Source organism: Solea senegalensis, linkage group LG4 (genome assembly GCF_019176455.1).
Source record: "Solea senegalensis isolate Sse05_10M linkage group LG4, IFAPA_SoseM_1, whole genome shotgun sequence".
NCBI classification, from domain to species: Eukaryota; Metazoa; Chordata; class Actinopteri; order Pleuronectiformes; family Soleidae; genus Solea; species Solea senegalensis.
The window spans coordinates 22797921-22817505 of NC_058024.1; the positions used below are offsets into that span (position 1 = coordinate 22797921).

The 19585-nt window shown below is 39.9% G+C and overlaps 1 protein-coding gene across 1 annotated transcript; it reads left to right on the top strand.

Annotated features, from left to right (window-relative positions):
- The first annotated feature begins 913 nt into the window (after nt 1–913).
- On the top strand, nt 914–16249 carry mmel1 (membrane metallo-endopeptidase-like 1). The gene is made up of 24 exons (XM_044023143.1): nt 914–1059; nt 4973–5149; nt 6093–6137; nt 6444–6503; nt 6675–6836; nt 6974–7054; nt 8413–8508; nt 8877–8995; nt 9771–9836; nt 10133–10267; nt 10410–10499; nt 11117–11253; nt 11331–11424; nt 11514–11642; nt 11917–12015; nt 12092–12175; nt 12259–12362; nt 12459–12517; nt 12601–12720; nt 12853–12986; nt 13068–13133; nt 13219–13314; nt 13685–13761; nt 14130–16249. Exons 2-24 carry the CDS (start codon nt 4993–4995, stop codon nt 14227–14229), a joined length of 2310 nt encoding a protein of 769 aa, XP_043879078.1. The 5' UTR covers nt 914–1059; nt 4973–4992; the 3' UTR covers nt 14230–16249.
- Nucleotides 16250–19585: the final 3336 nt, after the last annotated feature.

The window sequence follows — 19585 nt, forward strand, 5'->3', positions numbered from 1 at the left end:
AATGTGAGTTAATCTCCAACATTTAGCAAAGGAAATGTCTTGATTCTGATCATTTAACAGGAGGAGTCTGGTGTATTTAGTGATAGCACTGCTGCGACCCTGCCACTGTATTTCAGTGCAGTGACTGTGTCAGAGGAAGTCTTTTTAATTAACTGATTCTAATGATTCAGTACATTGAAAACAACTTCTTTACAAGTCATTAGTTTGTGTGTACAAGTCAGTTTTCATGCAGCCGTGCTGTGATGACTCCGCCCATGTTGAGGTACTATTATTGTAATGGAAAACCAGCCAAACTGTGTAAAGTCGAGCTGAGGCGAGGCGAGTCGGTACTATAAAGTGGAAAAAACATCCTTTCCACCTTTGGTGGTTTATGGCAGTTATAGAACCGTTAAATTTATATCCATGGACAATAAAAAACAACAAAAAACCAACTGTAGAGCGTATTTCTGTTGATTTTATTGACAATAATGACCCGAGATACATTTGTGTCCGTGCTTTTCTCTTCCGACTTCTCAGGAGCGCCGTAAACTCAGGGGTAACGTTAGAAAAAACTCTCACGATAAATAACAAAGTTATATGCATATGGAGTTTTCTTTGTCTAATCAGAGGAGAGGAAGACAATGCTGCCAACTTGTGGTCAGAGGCTCAGATACAACACAGAATCACTGTTATATCACGCTATTCGTTTAGTGCATCATTTCATTCTTACACCCCACATCACCCCCTCAAAATAAACACACACACCCCTGACAATTTCCTTCCCACCGTCACATTAACAAAAACAATGTTACTATCACTTCCCATCTGTCTCTCTCTCCTTCCCTCCCTCTCTGTCCTTCTTGCTCACCCTCTTGCTCTCCCTCCCTCCCTCCCTCTCTCTGCTGCCTCACTCATTCCCTGAGCAGCACTGAACTGGATAACGTCTCCTTTCGACCTGCAGCACAGACTCATTTCTCCACACACCAGCTCTGAGTGGATGCTCAGAAGGGGTGTTTGAGATATTAGGGCGCTGTGGGGGGGGAAACGGCCCAGGGACCTCTGTCATCCTCACACTCAAAGGTAAGCCTCTGGATTCCTTTGGATCAGATTCCTGGTTTTTGCAGTCAAGTGTCAAAGTGAATGTGCATGGCTCAGAGGTGGGGAAGGGGATTGTCATGAGTCTCGGGACAGATTTGGAACGAGCTCTGTGATGACATTTGCTACGGATTTGAAGCCGCTTTGACACACAGTGAATCAGAGAGCACTGGAGAAAGTGTGCAGATTGTTGGTACAGCCTGACGCCGAGAGTTAATCCCTGTTTTTGTTTTTGGAGCACGAAGTTTAGAGAAGAACAGAAGTGGACACGGTTGCATGTAATCTTATCACGGTTAAAACAAGGAAAACACATTGTCAGAGAGTGAGAGGACTTTCATTTGTGACTCACTGAACTATGTAAAAATGATTCATCAATGTATTGTATGTGGAGGTCTGTCACTCTCTCACATATGAACAAATGATTCAGCTGAATGGATTAAACTCAATCATTAGAGTCTTTTTTTTCCCTCCCCTGATGGAGCTGATACATTTTCACTTTTAAAAGCTCTCATTAGTGCTCAGTGTGCTTTTCTTTTCTTTCTTTTCTAATTATATTTCCATCCTAAAATCCCGTTGAGAGACTTGAGAGAAAGCCCACAGAAAACAGTCATGTAAGTTGTGCAGTCAGGTGGTTTCGGAGCAGTGGAGCCTGTAACCGGTGATTATCGGGGCTTTTGTTTTGTGCTCGACTCAACAAAGCATTTGTGACTGAACTGGAATCAGAGACAACTGGAGCAGACAGATGATGTGTTCGCACATCACGTCGCGGCAGAGTTCTTCAAACTGACTTGAGATAAACCACTTGAATCAGGAGCGGGATTTACAAATTCAACCACTCGTTCAGTTCAAGCCAAAGATTCATAGTCATATAGTTCCCCCCCTCCTCCCCTGATATTTTCACCACTTCAGTACGTGTTGGTTAATGAATGCATCACACGTTTCACAATTTCAAAATCAACCTGTTGTGTGCAGAGCAGCGTAAAACTAGTCATACCCAAGCTCTCATAATACGAATAATGGCCGTGCAGCAACCTATACGGACTTATAGCACCAACGTCTTCCTTAAAAAGGCTTTTTAGCAACATTTACAGCGTGTAAAGTAACGCTTGTCGCCGAGAGTTGTGCTCCTCGGAGACAGAGTTGATTTAATGGAGCCACTTAAGTCTGAAGATTGTGTTTATACGTCTCCTGAACTCCTCCAGCTGAGTGATCACACCATCTGCAGAGGCCTGCACGGCTCTGTGGAGCCTGAGCATAAAAAAAACTGGAGAGGCAGCTCTCTGCTGAAGAAGGATAATAAGCACAAATCCTCTCATCACAGCGCAACTTCTGTCTCTGTTGCCGGTATTTTGCGGTTAATAAAAACGCAACATCCTTGTTAGAGTCCACTACTTACTCCCCCCTGCACTCACAGCAGCGAGCAGCACTTTGCTATTTTAGGTCTTGTTATTAATAAGGGTCTTGGTTTTGCCTCTCCAGCCACAGACAGGTTGTCTTTACCATCTGGTTTGTGGACCTCAGCAGGATTAGCTGCTGCACCTTCCACTTCCACTCGGGGTGTAACAATTATTTGTTGTTGACAGGTAGCTCCAAGTATCGACTAACAGCCACATTTATTCAGCGGTTTCAAATCGAACCTTTTCATTTGTTGAGTTAAAACACAGCTACTCTCGCTTCTTCTTTTCTGCTGAAATGTCCATGATATTTGATAATTAGGTTCTTACACTAAAGTCGTTAAAGACCATTTGCCTCATAAATAAATGTTTAAACATTCAAGATGCTGCACTGTGTGCGCTCCGTGCTCTATGAAGTTTAGTCATAACAACAGCTGCACGTCCAGCACTACACACACGCGCACACACATTTATGCAGATTCTAATTATTCTTTCATCTAAAATAAAACGAGTTTTAAGTGGCAAATACTGTGTTTGTGAACAGAATGTTTCACTGCTGTGGATCAACTGGCAATTGTGTCTATGATTCAAAACAGTATTGATATATAGTTGTGGGTTTTTTTTGACACAATTTACAATTATGATGAACTGAACTAGTCTTGCCTGGGTAATAAATGCATGATATACTAATGTGTTGATATAGTGACAAAGCACGTTATCATAGATTTCTTTAACCCTTAGAACACAGAGCATTTCGGCTGCTTTTTTCAATGACTATGTTTAAATGTACATTATATACAGAGGCTGGCTATAAGAATGTGCAATATAGAGTGTTTTATATCCTTTTTTTCAGCACAACCTAGACAGAAAAAAATAATTTTCACCAACTATATAAAGACACCTGAGCAAAAAGTACTCAAAATGTTAAAAATCGGATTGAATTTGTGAAATTTGGAAATACGTCACAGTTCAAAGTTTATATATCGCTACTAAAAATGTGATGTAAAATGAATCCTAACTTTGACTCAACAACACATAAGAAGACGAAAAAAAACAAATTTTTTAAAGCCTGAATATGTGACCTATAAACACACACACCCAGGATGTCCATATAAGGAGTATTATTCCCATGGCAATTTACAGAGGGTGCACCTGCGTTAGCACTAAGGGTTAAAAAGCAGAGACGAGAGGAAGGCATGTACAAACACAAAGCTGTAACTAACTCTTCATAAAGGGCAACAGGTCACTGCACAGTGATTATTATTGTCTGTAAAGTGTTTCTGATGTTTGGGCCACGGTTTTCCCTCAGAGAGAGAGTTAGTTCCTGTGCCGTGAGCTGGTGAGGACGGCAGTGAAGCTCTAACAAGCCCCTGTCCGCTCTTCATCACTGTAGTGCCGGCGATGTGCCCATGAGTATTCATCAGGAAGGGCTAATGGGCCGCAGCAGTGCGAACGTCTGATTTACAGCCGCGTTTCCTGTCAGGCTTAATGATAGGCCAATGGGGTTGGTTATGGAGAAACAGGTGCCGCCGGGTGAATAGATGCAAAGCAATGCTGCTGAAAGCCGTGGGTGATTGCCATTTTGTCCCCTGCACAAAAGCTCATTTGCCATATTGTATTCGCACATACGTACGTAATTATTATAAAAGCTCAGTGTGTGCGTGCCTGTGCGTGTGTGTGTGTGTGTGTGTGTGTTGAATTGACATTTTCCCTCATTGTTTACAGCATTACCGTCACATTCACTGTACACAAGTCTTTGGCTTTGAGACTGTATAAACAACAGATGGGAGTTTAATTATAAAGAGTCTGAATGTGGCCAGGTTATTACAGCAGGTGGGTTAAGCATTGTCAAACCACTGTTACTATAATACAACAATCACTTTAGCAACTAAGGCCGTATGGCTCGATCGGTAGTTATTTACATTTTTCAAAAAAGCAATCGTACGCAATATTTTAAGGGCATTCACCATGCCACCTTTGGCATGAGCAAAGATCTGTTTTGATACCGAGCTAAATTAAAGGTCTTGTTGTAATGACATAAAAGAGTGTTGTTGTCTTTTAAACTCACTCCCGGTGAAGATGAAGAACTTCTCTTATCGAGCTCAAACATCAGTTTTCTTTATGTCCTCGTGACACAAAGATGAGTGTGTTATGTCAGTGGCTCTCACCCTTTATTGACCCAGCAACTTCAAAGCCTCCTCGCCGGCTTTTAGTCTTCACTTAGTGGTGTTAACCAGTGTTTCAGTTGATGGAAGTGAACTCCACTTAATGTATATTTTTCAAATAGGTAAGTCCCCAAAAGGACGCTTCATTTCATGTGTCACAAATTTTATTTCTTATTGTGATTCTAACACCAGTTTAGGAACTAATTACTTATTATGGTGCTCTTTATAAGAGAAACTCTCGTCATATTTCTGTAAGGTGACATTGATGATGAATAAATAAGTAATATAATACACATAAAATCAGTGTGGATGCATTTTACCTCTCTGTCTTCTCCACAGAGCCGGCAGTCCGGAGGAATATGGGCAAATCGGAAAGTCAAATGGACATCATGGAGAAATCAGGTAAACCTGGGAAGCGTCGCTGGACTGTCGCAGAAATCAGTCTGTCCATTCTGCTGCTGTTGGTCAGCTGTGCCTTGGCTGGGCTGGTCGTCCTCTACACATCAGCTGTGAAAGGTAATCACAGAGATTACAGACGGCTGCAGTGATGAAGCATCTACTTATTCTGTAGTATTCTGTGTTTTGTGGTTGCAAAGCCTGTAATGACATATAGAAACTTTGCAAATTTGAAATCTGAATTGACGTCAACACTTCCCTGGTGTTTGGGAACCACTAGTAAAGTGTTAAATGAACTCAGAAATTGTACAATATTGAAAATGTACATTACGAGATTGTAAAATATTAAAATGGAGAGTTATTTTCAGACACTAACCAAGTAACTATTAACAGCAGCTGATTATACAAGGATTTTAACACCATCTACAGTTAAATGTCCAAGCGAAGTGTATAAAAAACACATGTTTCAGTGTTAAAGCAACATTAAAAGAGTGTATTTATTACCAATTCTAATTTGAACCAAATACAGTGAGTGTAGAGTGTATTTAAATACAATAGAACACTTAGTTCAAGTTAAAATAAATCCACAGTGTATTTGGTCTCAAATGAAATCAGTGTCAAATGAAAGGTTTTTTGTTGTTGTTGTTGTTTTACCAATTTCCAGCGCTAAATGTGTTATTCGCTCGATCTGAGACGCATGTCTCATTCCTCCAACAACAGAGGAAGTTGGGATTGACCAACACTGCCCTACACTGTGTTTCTGTCAAGTTTTATGAGAAAAAGATCTGAAAAAAATGTAATTAAACAAACACAGCAACATCATAATGATTTTAAGATGATTCTTCATTTGACCCAGTGAAAAGAAAATTGGGTGAAACCGCCCTTTAACTACGTAAGTGTTACTTTAACACACCGTGTATAAATCACCTTTCATGGAAAATGATCAAAGCAAGAGTTTTCAGGATGTTCATTTAGAAAATTGTGTTTTTTTAAAAAAAATAATAATAAAAGGTGCAATTACAGTGTCATCATTGTTGAAATAATGTTTCTTCTTTCAAACCAGAGCAATCTAACAGGCCCAGCGTGTCAAAGAGCTCAACACGAGAAGGTGAGGATTCACTGAGGTGACAAGTTGGGTTGGCACGTGTCACATTCAAGCACCGCGACACCGTCCTAATATTCTGTAAATCCCTTTACTGCCTGATCAGCAGTGCCACACACACACACACACACACACACACACACAAGACTGTCGATTTAGGCAAATTAGAATCATCTCTGTACTTTTACACAGCGTTGCCCCTTTTCTCAGTTGGGGTGTAATTTTCATAATCTCTCTCTCTCGTGTGTGTGTGTGTGTGTGTGTGTGTGTGTGTGTGTGTGTGTGTGTGTGTGGACACTGGTCTTTTTCCAGGCCAGCTGTTTCGCTCTGATCACAACAATGTGTGCACAACTGCGGACTGTGTTAGTGCAGGTGAGAGGAACTGTTTGGTTTTATTGCACTTATTTATTTATCTTTTGCTTCCCTGCCATTTCGTCTTCTGTCATCCAATGCAAAAACTTTTCTTTTTTTTTTAAATCTATCTTCCCTGTCTCTCTTTCCTCACTCTCTCTCTCTCTGTCTTGTGCCTGTGACGCCTTCAAGCTGCTTGGCTCTTGCAGAATATGGATAAGTCTGTGAAGCCTTGTGATAATTTCTACCAGTACGCCTGCGGGGGATGGCTGGAGCGCCATGTCATCCCAGAGACCAGCTCCCATCACAGTGTCATTGACATTCTGAGGGACAAGCTGGAGATTGTCCTCAAAGGTCAGTTGTCAGTCATGGTCAAACAAGGCCACAGGGTCGTGGGTTTAGTCTTTAGTGGTCAGTGGGCGGCAGCGCTCAGTTGCTCTGCGCGGGTTTCATTCAGAGCAGACGTTCATTTTGTTGCTTTGATGTTGCAGGTGTTCTGGAGACGGAGAGCGAGCAGGACAGGGACGCTGTCAAAAAAGCCAAAGTCCTTTACAGCTCCTGCATGAATGAGAGTAAGGAGACGTTTAACCTTTAGAACACAGAGCATTCCGGCTGCATTTTTCCATTTCGTACAGTATATACAGAGGCTATAAGAATGTGCACTATAGAGTGTCTGCAATCCGATTGAATTTGTGAAATCTTGAAATACGTCACATTTCAAAGTTCACTTGGCTCTTTTTTACGAACAAAAACAAAAGAAAAACCTGTCTATTATGTGACTTCTGCACAATTATTGATACTTTATATCACTTCTAAAAATGTGATACAACATGAATCATAACTTTGACTCAACAACACATAAGAAAATGGAACCTGAATATGCAACCTATAAACACACCCCAAGGATGTCCATATAAGGAGTTGTGTATTATTCCCACTGCACTTGCAGGGTATATCTAAACATTTTGGATCTGTTGCTCTTTCCTCTGCTACAATTCCTGCAGGATTCACTTTTTAAGACATTTCAAATATTACACACAAAAAAAAAAAAAGAAGACATGGATTGAAGGTGCACACTTGCCTTGCAGCAACAAGGTTGCCGGTTTGCATCCCAGTCTGGGCCTCTCTGTGTGGAGTTTGCATGTTCTCTCTCCCCGGCTTTCTCCAGATTTCCTCCCACAGACCAAAAACATTGCAGCGGCTAACTGATTTATTTAAATGAGGTATTATATGTTTCAAATTATAGAGACATTGTTTAATTAACTGATTCATAACATTGGATGATCAACAAGAGAGAAATATTGATGTAAAAAAATGTAATTCAAATATTTGTACTCCTATTTATTTATTTAATTATAAGGAAACTAAATTAAAAAAAAATCAACTTTTGAAACCTTTAAATTTTTATTGTACATGGTAAAAATGTAACTTTTATAAGTAAATAAAAATGCAATGAAATACATGCAAGTTCATGTCCTAATAAAGGAAACTGATGAAATGCATCAAATATTTGTCTTAATATAGTTTCAAATGTTACGGACGCAGACGCTACAGACGCTGAGGAATAGTGCTGAGTGCACATGGTTCAATGATTAGAATTTTTCACCCAACAAGTGTCAGTTAACACATGATAAGTTCACCTTTTGCTATAAACAGAGAAAACAAAGAAAAAGTGTATATTCCTTTCTTGCGCTCAGACACTTTTTGTGCAATTTTAAGTTCATTGCTGTGGCAAGAGTGTTATTTTTAATATATATATATATATACATATATATATATATATATATATATATATATATATATATATATATATATATATATATATACATATATACATATATATATATATATATATATATATATATATATATATATATATATATATATATATATATGTGTGTATGTTTGTGATGTGCTATTTCACCTGCAGGCCTGATAGAGCAGCGTGACTCCCAGCCCCTCCTCAGGCTCATTGAGAGTATTGGAGACTGGCCAGTGGCGTCTGATGACTGGAACACCACCACAGGTAGAAAACACCTTCATCATATTCTGTGTAGTTTGTACAAACAAATGCAAATGTGCACCTGCAACACACAAACAAGCACAGTCACAAATGCACGAGTTCAGTAAAGCTATATTTGGACGGTGAAATGCTGAATATAAGATTTGTCGCTGGGTTCAAGGAGGCGCCTCTTCAGCTGAGTAGACAGGTGTGTGTGGAGTGTGATGAGTGGGTGAGGAAGCGGCTTCTCAGTCACGGCTGTGAACGATGCTGTAAATAGTCTACGCCGGCTCCTGACACTGAGCTTGAATTAAATAGTGGATGGTGACTGTGATGGTGACACATGTGTCTTCACAGAAACAGTGAAGTGAAATGTGGCTTCCTGTTTGCAGGGGAAACGTGGAGCCTCGAGGACACACTGGCCACGCTTACTGCTCGCTACCACAAGAAGGTTCTGCTGGACATGAATGTGTGGACAGATGACCAGGACTCTCGGCGTCACATCATTTGTGTAAGGTTATTGTTAATCACAGCACAAATGATATCAACTGTTATCTATTAGCTGGAATTACTCTGTCTCTTTGGTTCTGAGCTCATTAGATTGTGTTGAATATTAGAAATAGTTACATAGCTGGGTAACTATAGTTTATAGCAACAGTCACCCAAACAGGAGGAAAATGATCTTTTTTCAGCTGTGGATTAAACCTTCAAACGCAGAGCATTTCCGCTCCTTTTTTCCATTACTATGTTTAAACTATAAGAATGTGCAATATAGAGTGTCTTATTTCACCGTCTATATAAACACACCTGTGCAAAAAGTACTCAAAATGTTTAAAATCGGATTGAATTTGTGAAATTTGGAAATAAGTCACAGTTCAAAGTTCACTTTTTATGAAAAAAACTAAAGAAAAACAGTCTAATTTTGTGACTTCTGCACAATTATTGTTTACTTTATATCACTACTACAAATGCGACATAAAACGAAACAGACCTTTGACTCAACAACAAATAAAATAAAATTTTTTAAAGCCTGAATATGTGACCTATAAAACATCCCCCCAGGATGTCCATATAAGGAGTTGCGTATTATTCCCACAGCAATTTACCATGGGTTAACATGCACTTATTGCTCTGCACCGTTTGTGGGAAACAAATAAAAACTACAATATCCATGTTAATGAGAAATAATGTGATGCTACTGTATGGTTTACTAATGTGTTTTAACATTTTGTGAGGAAACTGTCCGCCGATATGCAGTAATTATGCTTCTGTTGTGTTTTGACTAGATTGACCAACCAGGACTTGGAATGCCGTCGAGAGACTATTACTTTAATGATGGAAACTACAAAAAGGTAATGCCATAAAGGTTCAGTTCATAAAAAAGAAAGAAAGATGTATTTCCTCAATCGCCTGAAGAGATAAAGATAGTTTTATTACTCCCTAATAGACGCTAAACGTATAGACTTATAGCATTGTTTACGGTACTGTCTCATCTTAACAATTTCCCACTGAATTGTCTTAATGAAAACAATTCACTGGGAGTTTCCAAATGTTATCTTTTGGTACACTGAGCAGTATAAAAACTCAAACTAAACTGATTGTGCTGCGGAAACACATTTTTTAAGCTCACTCCATTACTCACCACCAGGTTCGAGAGGCCTACCTCCACTTCATGTTTTCCATTGCCAAGATAACTCGAGAGGACAGGAACTTGACCCAGGACGACGAGCACGTGTGGGAGGAGATGATGCAAGTGCTGGAGCTGGAGACCGACATCGCTAATGTGAGCGCCAGCCACAGCAGGAATTGGATAGTGGCATGAGGGCTAAGGGGAATTAATGAGGGCAAAATGAAAAATGAGCTCAATATGGTAAGTAAGCATCATCTATTACAGAGCCGTTTACCTTCTTGTTGTTGCTGCTCAGGCCACATCGCCCGTAGAAGAGCGCCAGGACGTCACCGTTCTCTACAACAAGATGACGCTTGGTGAACTGCAAAGCACGTTCAGCTTCAATGTGAGTGTGACCTTTGTACTGTAGGAGCTTCATTTGTGAACTGAACCAATGACTTAATAATCAAATCTGTTGAGGTGCCTTTGTTAATGAGGCATACTGTTAGGGATGGCACGAGTTTGCTAAGTAAAGTATAAAAATCTCCTTTGTATTTAAGTCTGTAAAAGGTTCATTAATTAAAGAGCAGCCTTAGGCTAAAAAAAAATAAAGTGTATTCAAATATCAATGTAGGCCTGCGTTTATATTGTCTGTCCATCAACCATCTTAACTATAGCATAAAAATATAAGATATCCACAAAAAAAGAAACCTTAATCTTGATCATCTTTTGAATCTTTGTTTTCATCATCATGTATCCAAAAAACTCCTCGGCTTTGGAGGCGGAGCTTCGGAGGGAAGTCTGAAGAAAGGGGCTTGGACTTTTGATTTCAAAATGTAGCCTGCTCTACCTGTTGTTCCAGGATCTCCAAACCTACCTTTAGTTTCCCACTCAGTGTCACTCCAATCAAACTCTGATTGACTGCCAAAGTCGAATCATTTCTTCCTGAGGACCTGAACTTTATCCCGACAACATTTCTCCACAAAACCTGGGAGGTAATAATGTCTCACTTTTGTTTTCCAGGGTTTTAACTGGACACAGTTTATTCAGGGTGTGCTGTCGAGTGTCTCCGTTGAGGTCAAGCTAGAGGAGGAAGTGGTGGTGTACAGCTCTCCTTACCTGGAGAAGATGAACGATGTTCTCTCCAGACACAGTGTCAGGTCGGTTCAAGAGTCCGTGGAGGACAGATCTCTTCGCTGCAGAACACAAGTGAACATGAAACCACTTATGTTTGCAGAACTATGCAGAACTACCTCACCTGGCAGCTCATCATTGACAGAGTCAACAGCCTGAGCCGCCGCTTCAAAGATACCAGAGCCCGTTACAGGAAGGTACGACGTTTGTGACGTGACAGAGCAGAACGTGTTAATCTATGCAAAGTACAAACACTATTTTACACTCTGTGTGTGTGTGTGGACAGACTCTCTTTGGAACCACCGTGGAAGACGCTTGGTGGCGAGAATGTGTCCGTTACGTCCAGAACAGCATGGAGAACGCGGTTGGAGCTCTGTACGTGCGCGAGACCTTTGCCGGAGAAAGCAAACAAATGGTCAGTGGTTCTGGTCGATAAACAAAAATTTAACCAATCAGAAAATGCATATTTTCTCATGGAGCGTGTAAATTGGTTAGTACCAAAACAGACGCTTACGTCAAACTATGATGCACAGAGATGCACGGTGTGACATACATTATGTGCGTATAAACTGACACTGGCGAACAAAGAGTCCAATTACGTGCTGCTAAAGCTAAAGCAAGAATACAGACACATTGCTGTGTTATTTTGTGATACTTTAGATCAAATGTGTGTGTGATGTGCCTCACAGGTCAGTGACCTCATTAGTAAGATCCAGGAAGCTTATGTGGAAACGCTGGAAGAGCTCAGCTGGATGGATACTCCCTCGAAAGAGAAAGCAAGAGAGAAGGTATTGTTTCGTCGTCACGGCGAGAAAACATCTCCAGACGGAGTCGACCATACAGATTCTTGTGTATCTCTCGCAGGCAATGGCGATCAAGGAGCACATAGGTTACCCAGATCACATTCTACAGGGAAGCAACCTGAAACTTGACCAAGAATACGCTCACGTGAGTAAAGATGGAGACTATTTTAAGTTAAAACATGCACTTAACTCTGACTCGTCCTATTTATTTATCTGTTTTTTCTTTAGCTGAACTTTAGTGAAGAACACTATTTTGAGAACATCCTGGAGAACCTCAAGTCAGAAGCACACAAGAGTCTCAAGAGGCTCAGAGAGCCGGTGGATCCAGACTTGTGAGTAGCGATGCTACGTCTCTGGAAAGGTCGTGGTTGTCTCCGTCAGCCGAAGTGTCCGTTTAGCCTTTATTCACTTTGAATCCCTGTCTCCAGGTGGATCATCGGTGCCACCGTGGTGAATGCATTTTATATACCCAACAGAAACCAGATAGGTTAGTCTGACAAATAAGAGACGTATCACTTTTCTGTGATCAGTGCTGCGTGTCGTGAGTTGATGCCGCGTACGTCTCTCCAGTGTTTCCTGCAGGGATCCTGCAGCCACCGTTCTTCAGTAAACATCAGCACCAGGCCCTTAACTTTGGGGGAATCGGAATGGTCATCGGACACGAGATCACACACGGCTTTGACGACAACGGTGAGAACACGTGTGACTCAATCTGGATATTTGCTGACTTTTACTGAATTATCAACACAGGGCAACGTTTTCGGATGTGCTTGTTCATTTCATCTTCATTGTGTTCCCCCACACACACACACACACACACAGGTCGTAATTTTGACAAGGACGGCAACATGCTAAACTGGTGGAGCAATTACTCCGCTGAGCATTTTAAAGAGCAGTCGCAGTGCATGGTGCAACAATACGGCAACTTCAACTGGAAGCTCGCAGGTGGACAAAACGTAAGCACCGACAAAAACTGTGTCTTATTTGTCTCGGCTGTGTGTGTGTGTGTTTTCATGGTGTCGTTTGTGTGACTGCAGGTGAGTGGAATCAGCACTTTGGGGGAGAACATTGCAGACAATGGAGGCGTTCGTCAGGCGTATAAGGTCAGATGTTTGTCACAAAACCTATTATTCTTCGAATTAAGCAGCGATAACAAACTTTCTGTCAACGTGTGTGTGTGTTTTACAGGCTTATCTTAAGTGGGTGGAGATGGTGGGTGAGGAGCCTCTTCTACCGGGTCTGGACTTGGATCACAGGCAACTTTTCTTTCTCAACTTTGCCCAAGTAAGTGCCATTGTGTCATTTCTGAAAAGTGTTATTTCGGCAGCCAGTGGGCAGGTCGGTAATTGTTCCATCTACAGTTGAGAGGGAGAGGGAAAGGTCAGGGGAAGTCATTTTTCTGTGCGTTTTGGTGCCGAGAACAGCAACACGCACATGTGAATAAGAAGAGCTGCCAAAGTGAAAACCCTGGTTGTTCCAGGGAATCAGTTGATCCCCAAACTTTGCTAATTGCCAAACATAGACAGGGTCATTTCAAGTCAAGTAAATCAAATATTAGACATGTAATATGAATTTTGGAATTTATAAAGTGTCTGGCTGCCAGACGACTCTCTTCGCTCTCTCCTCCCTCTCTGTAATCTGTTGTGTTTTGCAGGTTTGGTGCGGTGCTTATCGGCCTGAATATGCCAGCCAGTCCATCAAAACTGACTCTCACAGTCCCTTGGAATACAGGTAATAAAGCTTTAGCGTGATCTCATGTCAACACCGGGAGCCCGTTATCCAAATCAGTGAGAATTTAGCATTCAAAAAAAATTTCCACTTCACACTCATCACATTATTAAGCACAATGAGAAAAGGCTTTAGTGAATATGTGTTGCTTGTACATGGACTGACAGAGAATTACCGCCTGACTGCAGGTCACAAACTGGACACATGATGTTTTACCATGAGTCACCTCGTTGTTTCTCTCCCTCTGTTGTTGCAGCACGGTCTTAATGCAGCACCATTCGCTGGACTCCCTCTGTCGCAGCGAACACACATTAGCTTTTATCGCCTGTAATGTATTCTTTTTTTTCCTGTCTCTTCCCTTTTGTCCCCAGGGTGCTCGGATCGCTGCAGAATTTTGAAGCGTTTTCAGAAGCTTTCCAGTGTCAAAAAGGCAGCCCGATGAACCCCGAGCTGAAGTGTCGCGTTTGGTAGGAAGAGTTCAGAGTTCTGCTTTTAAAACCCTCTGAGGCTATATCGTAGATGGATGAGAAACGAAGGGGAATGTGCCGTCTACTAAAAACAAAAAAACAAAAAAAAAACTTGCTTGGACATGCTCTCAAGTTTGACACGTTGTCTCCGAATGAGGTCACTTCTTATTCTTATTTTTGTGTCCCACACACAGGTGACGAGTGGGTACACGAGTGACGAGGCAGCCAGTGAATTATTCACTAAACTTGGTGTTCAGATTCAGATGTTAGATCTTTGTTCAGACCCAACATCAGACACTGAGCTGCTTTTTTTTCCACTGATGAATAGTTTTTCAGACACCAAGAGAACGGTGGACTAATCGGAGTGAGTTTGAGTATGAAATAAGCTTCTGCTGAAGTAAACCTACAAGAGAATTAGTCACACTTGAGGAGTTTGGTTATTCACTGTTACATGAAACAAATTACCTTAAGACTTTAAGACTGTTAAATCTGTGCAGCTTTAACCTGAACATTCACAAACTGAGAGCACTGTGGCTTTCCACGTTTCTACTCTTAAGACGGAATACACATTTGAAGTTTCACAAAGGTATTTAGTCATTTTCCTGTTTCATCACATTCCGAACTCGACTGTCGCTTGATCCCCCCCCCACTGCAGTAACGTATATGTTATGGTTACATTTTGAGAAACACCACTTTTTAACCCAGCACTTTTGTTTTCTTTTTCTTTTTGTAGAAGTTAGAGTCACATGATGACAAAAACCCGCGTATATAATCACTTTATTGCGTCACTGTTTACTGACGTTGTCCGAGTTTGATGCGGGGCGTAGGTCGACTTACTTACTTACTTACTTACTTATTGTAGGCTGTTAATCAGCTGTGTCGTGTCGTGTCTTTGAAGCTCACATATTTTCTGCTTCACACATTCCACCTTTTATGGATTTTTAGAGGCTGGGCTGAGCTGTGGCTATAAAAAAAAAAAAAAGAAGAAGTAAAAACTATAAATGTGCCACTGACAGTCTTACAATTACTCAGAATGATAATATCCTTCTTGTATAATATGAGTGTTCTACATTTAACCCCCAAAGTGTGATCATTTTGTGGAACAAGCTAGTCTTTGCAGCACGGCCTCCCGAGAAGAGATGTGAACAGTTGATTATGAGACTTTTATCGTTGGGGACACAGCCAATTATACACTAAGGGCAAGGGAAAAGAAAACCCCCTCAGAGACGCTCAGACAGGGACAGGCAGTAGATGAAGTGGTTTGCCTTCTGATCTCGCATTGATCAGTGCTACCTAAGATGAAAGGGTGAAATGCAATGCGCTGAAGCGCGGTGACCGCTGCAGCCAGAACCCGCAGGCGTACACGGTGAAGAATAGAGCTCGTCATTAAAGAGATGGCCAGGGCCAGGACTGTTATTTTCTACCTTTTATTAACATGTAATGACAGGAGAATCAAAGCTGAACAGAAATCATACGAGATGATGGGTGCACTGCCTGCGAGTGGCTGCCATTTTTTGTTGTTCTGAATAGGGGCTTTTGTAACGCAGCAGGAAGAGGAGACAATACACAGAGAATTTGAGTGTTCTCTCGTTGGCCACATTCAGATTGCCTGGGACTGTTAGGTGAACTGAATGTGCATATTGGAAGCTTTATAGTGTTTAGTCTTTGCATATCCTCACACAGAAACGGTCGTGTTTGGCAGGGGAAAGAAACACCATTTCACTCATAACGTATATGGATATTTGTGCTGCCAACCGAAAAGTAAATGTTAACAATTTTGGAGGGAGAAATATCTCTGACAGTAGCGTGACACAGATTATACCACTATTAACATCTTAACAAACGATTTAAATGCCAAAGTTTTATATTACATTGGGCCAATAACTTATTTTACACATTAGACATTCCATTTTTCATTTTCATTTTTCAGTATTTAGGGCCAAATTGAAGAGATATTTAATGTTGCCAGAATAAATTCGTAATATTATAAATATCTTTATTCTCATAATATTACAACTTTATTCTCGAAGGATTACGACTTTATTCTCATAATATTATGACTTTATTCTTGAAAGATTACGACTTTATTCTCATAATATTACGACTTTATTCTCGAAAGATTACGACTTCATTCCCAAAGGATTACGACTTTATTTTCATAGCATTACAACTTTATTCTCGAAAGATTACGATTTTATTCTAATAATATTATGACTTTATTGTCGTTGACTTTATTCTCGAAAGATTACGACTTTATTCTAATAATATAATGACTTTATTCTCGAAAGATTACGACTTTATTCTAGAAAGATTACGACTTTATTCTCGAATGATTACGACTTAATTCCCAAAGGACTTTATTCTCATAGCATTACAACTTTATTCTCGAAAGATTACGATTTTATTCTAATAATATTATGACTTTATTGTTGAAAGATTACGACTTTATTCTCATAATATTATGACTTTATTCTTGAAAGATTACGACTTTATTCTCATAATATTACAACTTTATTCTCGAAAGATTACGATTTTATTCTCGTAAAATTAGGACTTTATTCTCGAAAGATTACGACTTTATTCTAGAAAGATTACGACTTTATTCTAATAATATTACGACTTTATTCTCGAAAGATTAGGACGTTATTCTAGAAAGATTATGACTTTATTCTCGAAAGATTACGTCTTTATTCTCGAAAGATTACGACTTTATTCTAGAAAGATTACAACTTTATTCCAATTATATTATGACTTTATTCTCGAAAGATTACGATTTTATTCTCGTAAAATTACGACTTTATTCTCGAAAGATTAGGACTTAATTCTAGAAAGATTATGACTTTATTCTAATAATATTATGACTTTATTCTCGAAAGATTACGACTTTATTCTCGAAAGATTAGGACTTTATTCTCGAAAGATTACGACATTATTCTCATAATATTACGACTTTATTGTCAAAAGAGCTTTCGAGGTGCTGGAAGGAAGATCACCTTCAGACAGAACCAAGCTTTCTCCCATTTTCCGTCATTGTGCTAAGCTGCTGGCTGTAGCCTTATAGAACAATTTAATGGACAGAGACAGAGAACGGTAGCATTTGTTTAATCTGTCAGTCTGAAAAAAATGTCAAAAACAAAAAACAGACACATTTATTGTGTCTTACTGAAAGAAAAGCCGGTTAGCGTTTGATAAGTAATTCGAGGATTGTACAGTTTGTCTGATTTTCAAAATTGTCATGTGAACAAAAAAAGTACATTGTACATAATAATAATTGATAATTATAGATGTTCTATATTTACATATTAAGAATTCAAATCAGGTACGAGCATACATGTGTCATTAACTCACATGGTGAAATTGTGTGGTTTTGAAATAATCCGACTTTTTTGGTTTCGCTATAATATATGAAAAATGTTATCATCTAGAGTGTGCACCAGAGTTTATTTATCTTCTCAATATTTATGAAAATATCATTGTTGCTTCTCAAGAACTCAGATATACATGATTATGATTGTTCCTGCTGCTACTCTATGTAATTATTTAGACCAACTGCTATTTTTTTTGTGACTCAGATCTGTAATTATTGCCATTAAAGTGACTGTCTCAACAGCTGTGACCTCAGGTTTCTCTTTAACGTCATCTTGTTTTGTTTCGTTGGTCAAGTTTAGTTCATACAAAACAAATCTTTCGAATGAAAACAACAATACCAAACAGAACCAAACGGAGCAGAAAGAAGAATATAAATAGTTATCTTGCATTGTTTTCAGATCGAGATCCCAAATTGGGCTCCCATTGAGCTCAAATCTCAACAAATAAAGGAAGGTCCGTCTGCTTTTAATCACACAACGGTCCAACGCTCCGTTTGGCAGCGGCTCGCTCAGACTTTGGTCGCGTTTGGGCCGAGAATTGGGAGACAGGAGTCAGTGGAGACGTATCTCCAAACGAGCCACTTCCGCCCCGTCTCACATGGCGAGATGAATAAAGAGACAGATGCCATCCGCACCTTCCTTTCATCTGTAATGCCGGTTACCGTGGCAACCATGGTAGTAAATCACACGCTTGAATGTTCTTTGATAAAGGAAGACGCTGCCAGTGTGTGTGTGCAGTGCTGATTTAGTTTTTTGTTTGGATAAGAAATGCAAAAGGAACGGTTACAGGTTCTGGTTTTTTTTTATATTGACATAATTAGTTCTATTTTGCATAAGCTAATTAAAGTTATCTGTAACTGAAACTAACTAGGTGTTTCAATGGTCAAAATTGGCCAAACTTCTGATGGTTGCCGTGGCCACGCCCTTTTGAATCCGCAAAACCTTTCAATGGCTTTTTGCCTTTGATGTGTCCGGTACAAACTGTCGCATATTTTATGTCGGTAGGACAAACGCGCTCAGACGAGTTCATTCATTGACGAAGCGTGCAAATCGCCAAGGATGGACGCATTATTCCAAATTGCCAACTTCCTGTTGAGCTGAGGCTGTGGTCCCGATGTACTTTTCTGTTCATCTTGACCTATTACAAGTTCCCACCAAGATTTGTGAAATTCGGTGCAACTTCATGTTGGCTTGCTCCATCCACGTTTCGACCCTATGCCAATATCGCATTTTCGCCAGACCTGACCTCCGTGCAAAGTTTCAAGTTTTTATACAAGTGAGGTTATTGTACCTCCATCAAGATTCAAGATTCAGGACAAGACATATTCCAGGCCTGAAAATATAATCTATGAAAAGTAAACAATGAAAAACACTTGCAGAGGGAGTTGGCGATTGTTCTTACGTTCAAACCAGAACTTTGAGACTAATGTGGAAACTCTTCACTGGAAAGAATCACATTCTTTAAACAAAGGTTGTAGGGATTTGGCAGCAGCGAATCAAGAAAACGCAGAAAGCACCTCAGGTTGTTTAGCGCAAATGTAGAACATGAAACGGTTTTATACAGCTCTGTATAAAAAGCTAAGATCCAAACACTCTCTGATCTTTTTTTTTTGTTACATGACTTCCCTTAAATGTACACACGTACAGTGGGAAACACTCAAGTATCTGCTTTATTCTTAAAAAAGGTTGAAAGTGGATAATGACTGCATGCCCTACAGGCCCTGATCTTAACTGTTGACTCGAAACAGTCATGCCTTGCATAAAATGGATAAGACAGCAATTCAGCTTCACAAATCTGACAAAATAGACCATGCAATTACTTAATAACCATTATGGAAACAATCAACACTGATGTACTGTATAAAGGTTAAATATGCCACATCGTACATATTCTATACCACCTTGTAATCCTGGATTAGAAAGACACTCAATAAAGTTCAGCTCTGTGAAGGTTTATTATGATCATTCACATCAACAGCAGACTCTTGGGTT

Excerpts from the sequence above, each read along its gene's own strand:
- mmel1 (XM_044023143.1), top strand. The coding sequence starts at position 4,993 with ATGGGCAAATCGGAAAGTCAAATGGACATCATGGAGAAATCAGGTAAA. Across the intron at positions 11,254-11,330 it reads CTCTCCAGACACAGTGTCAG|AACTATGCAGAACTACCTCA; the intron begins GTCGGTTCAAGA and ends TTATGTTTGCAG. Across the intron at positions 12,176-12,258 it reads TTGACCAAGAATACGCTCAC|CTGAACTTTAGTGAAGAACA; the intron begins GTGAGTAAAGAT and ends TTTTTTCTTTAG.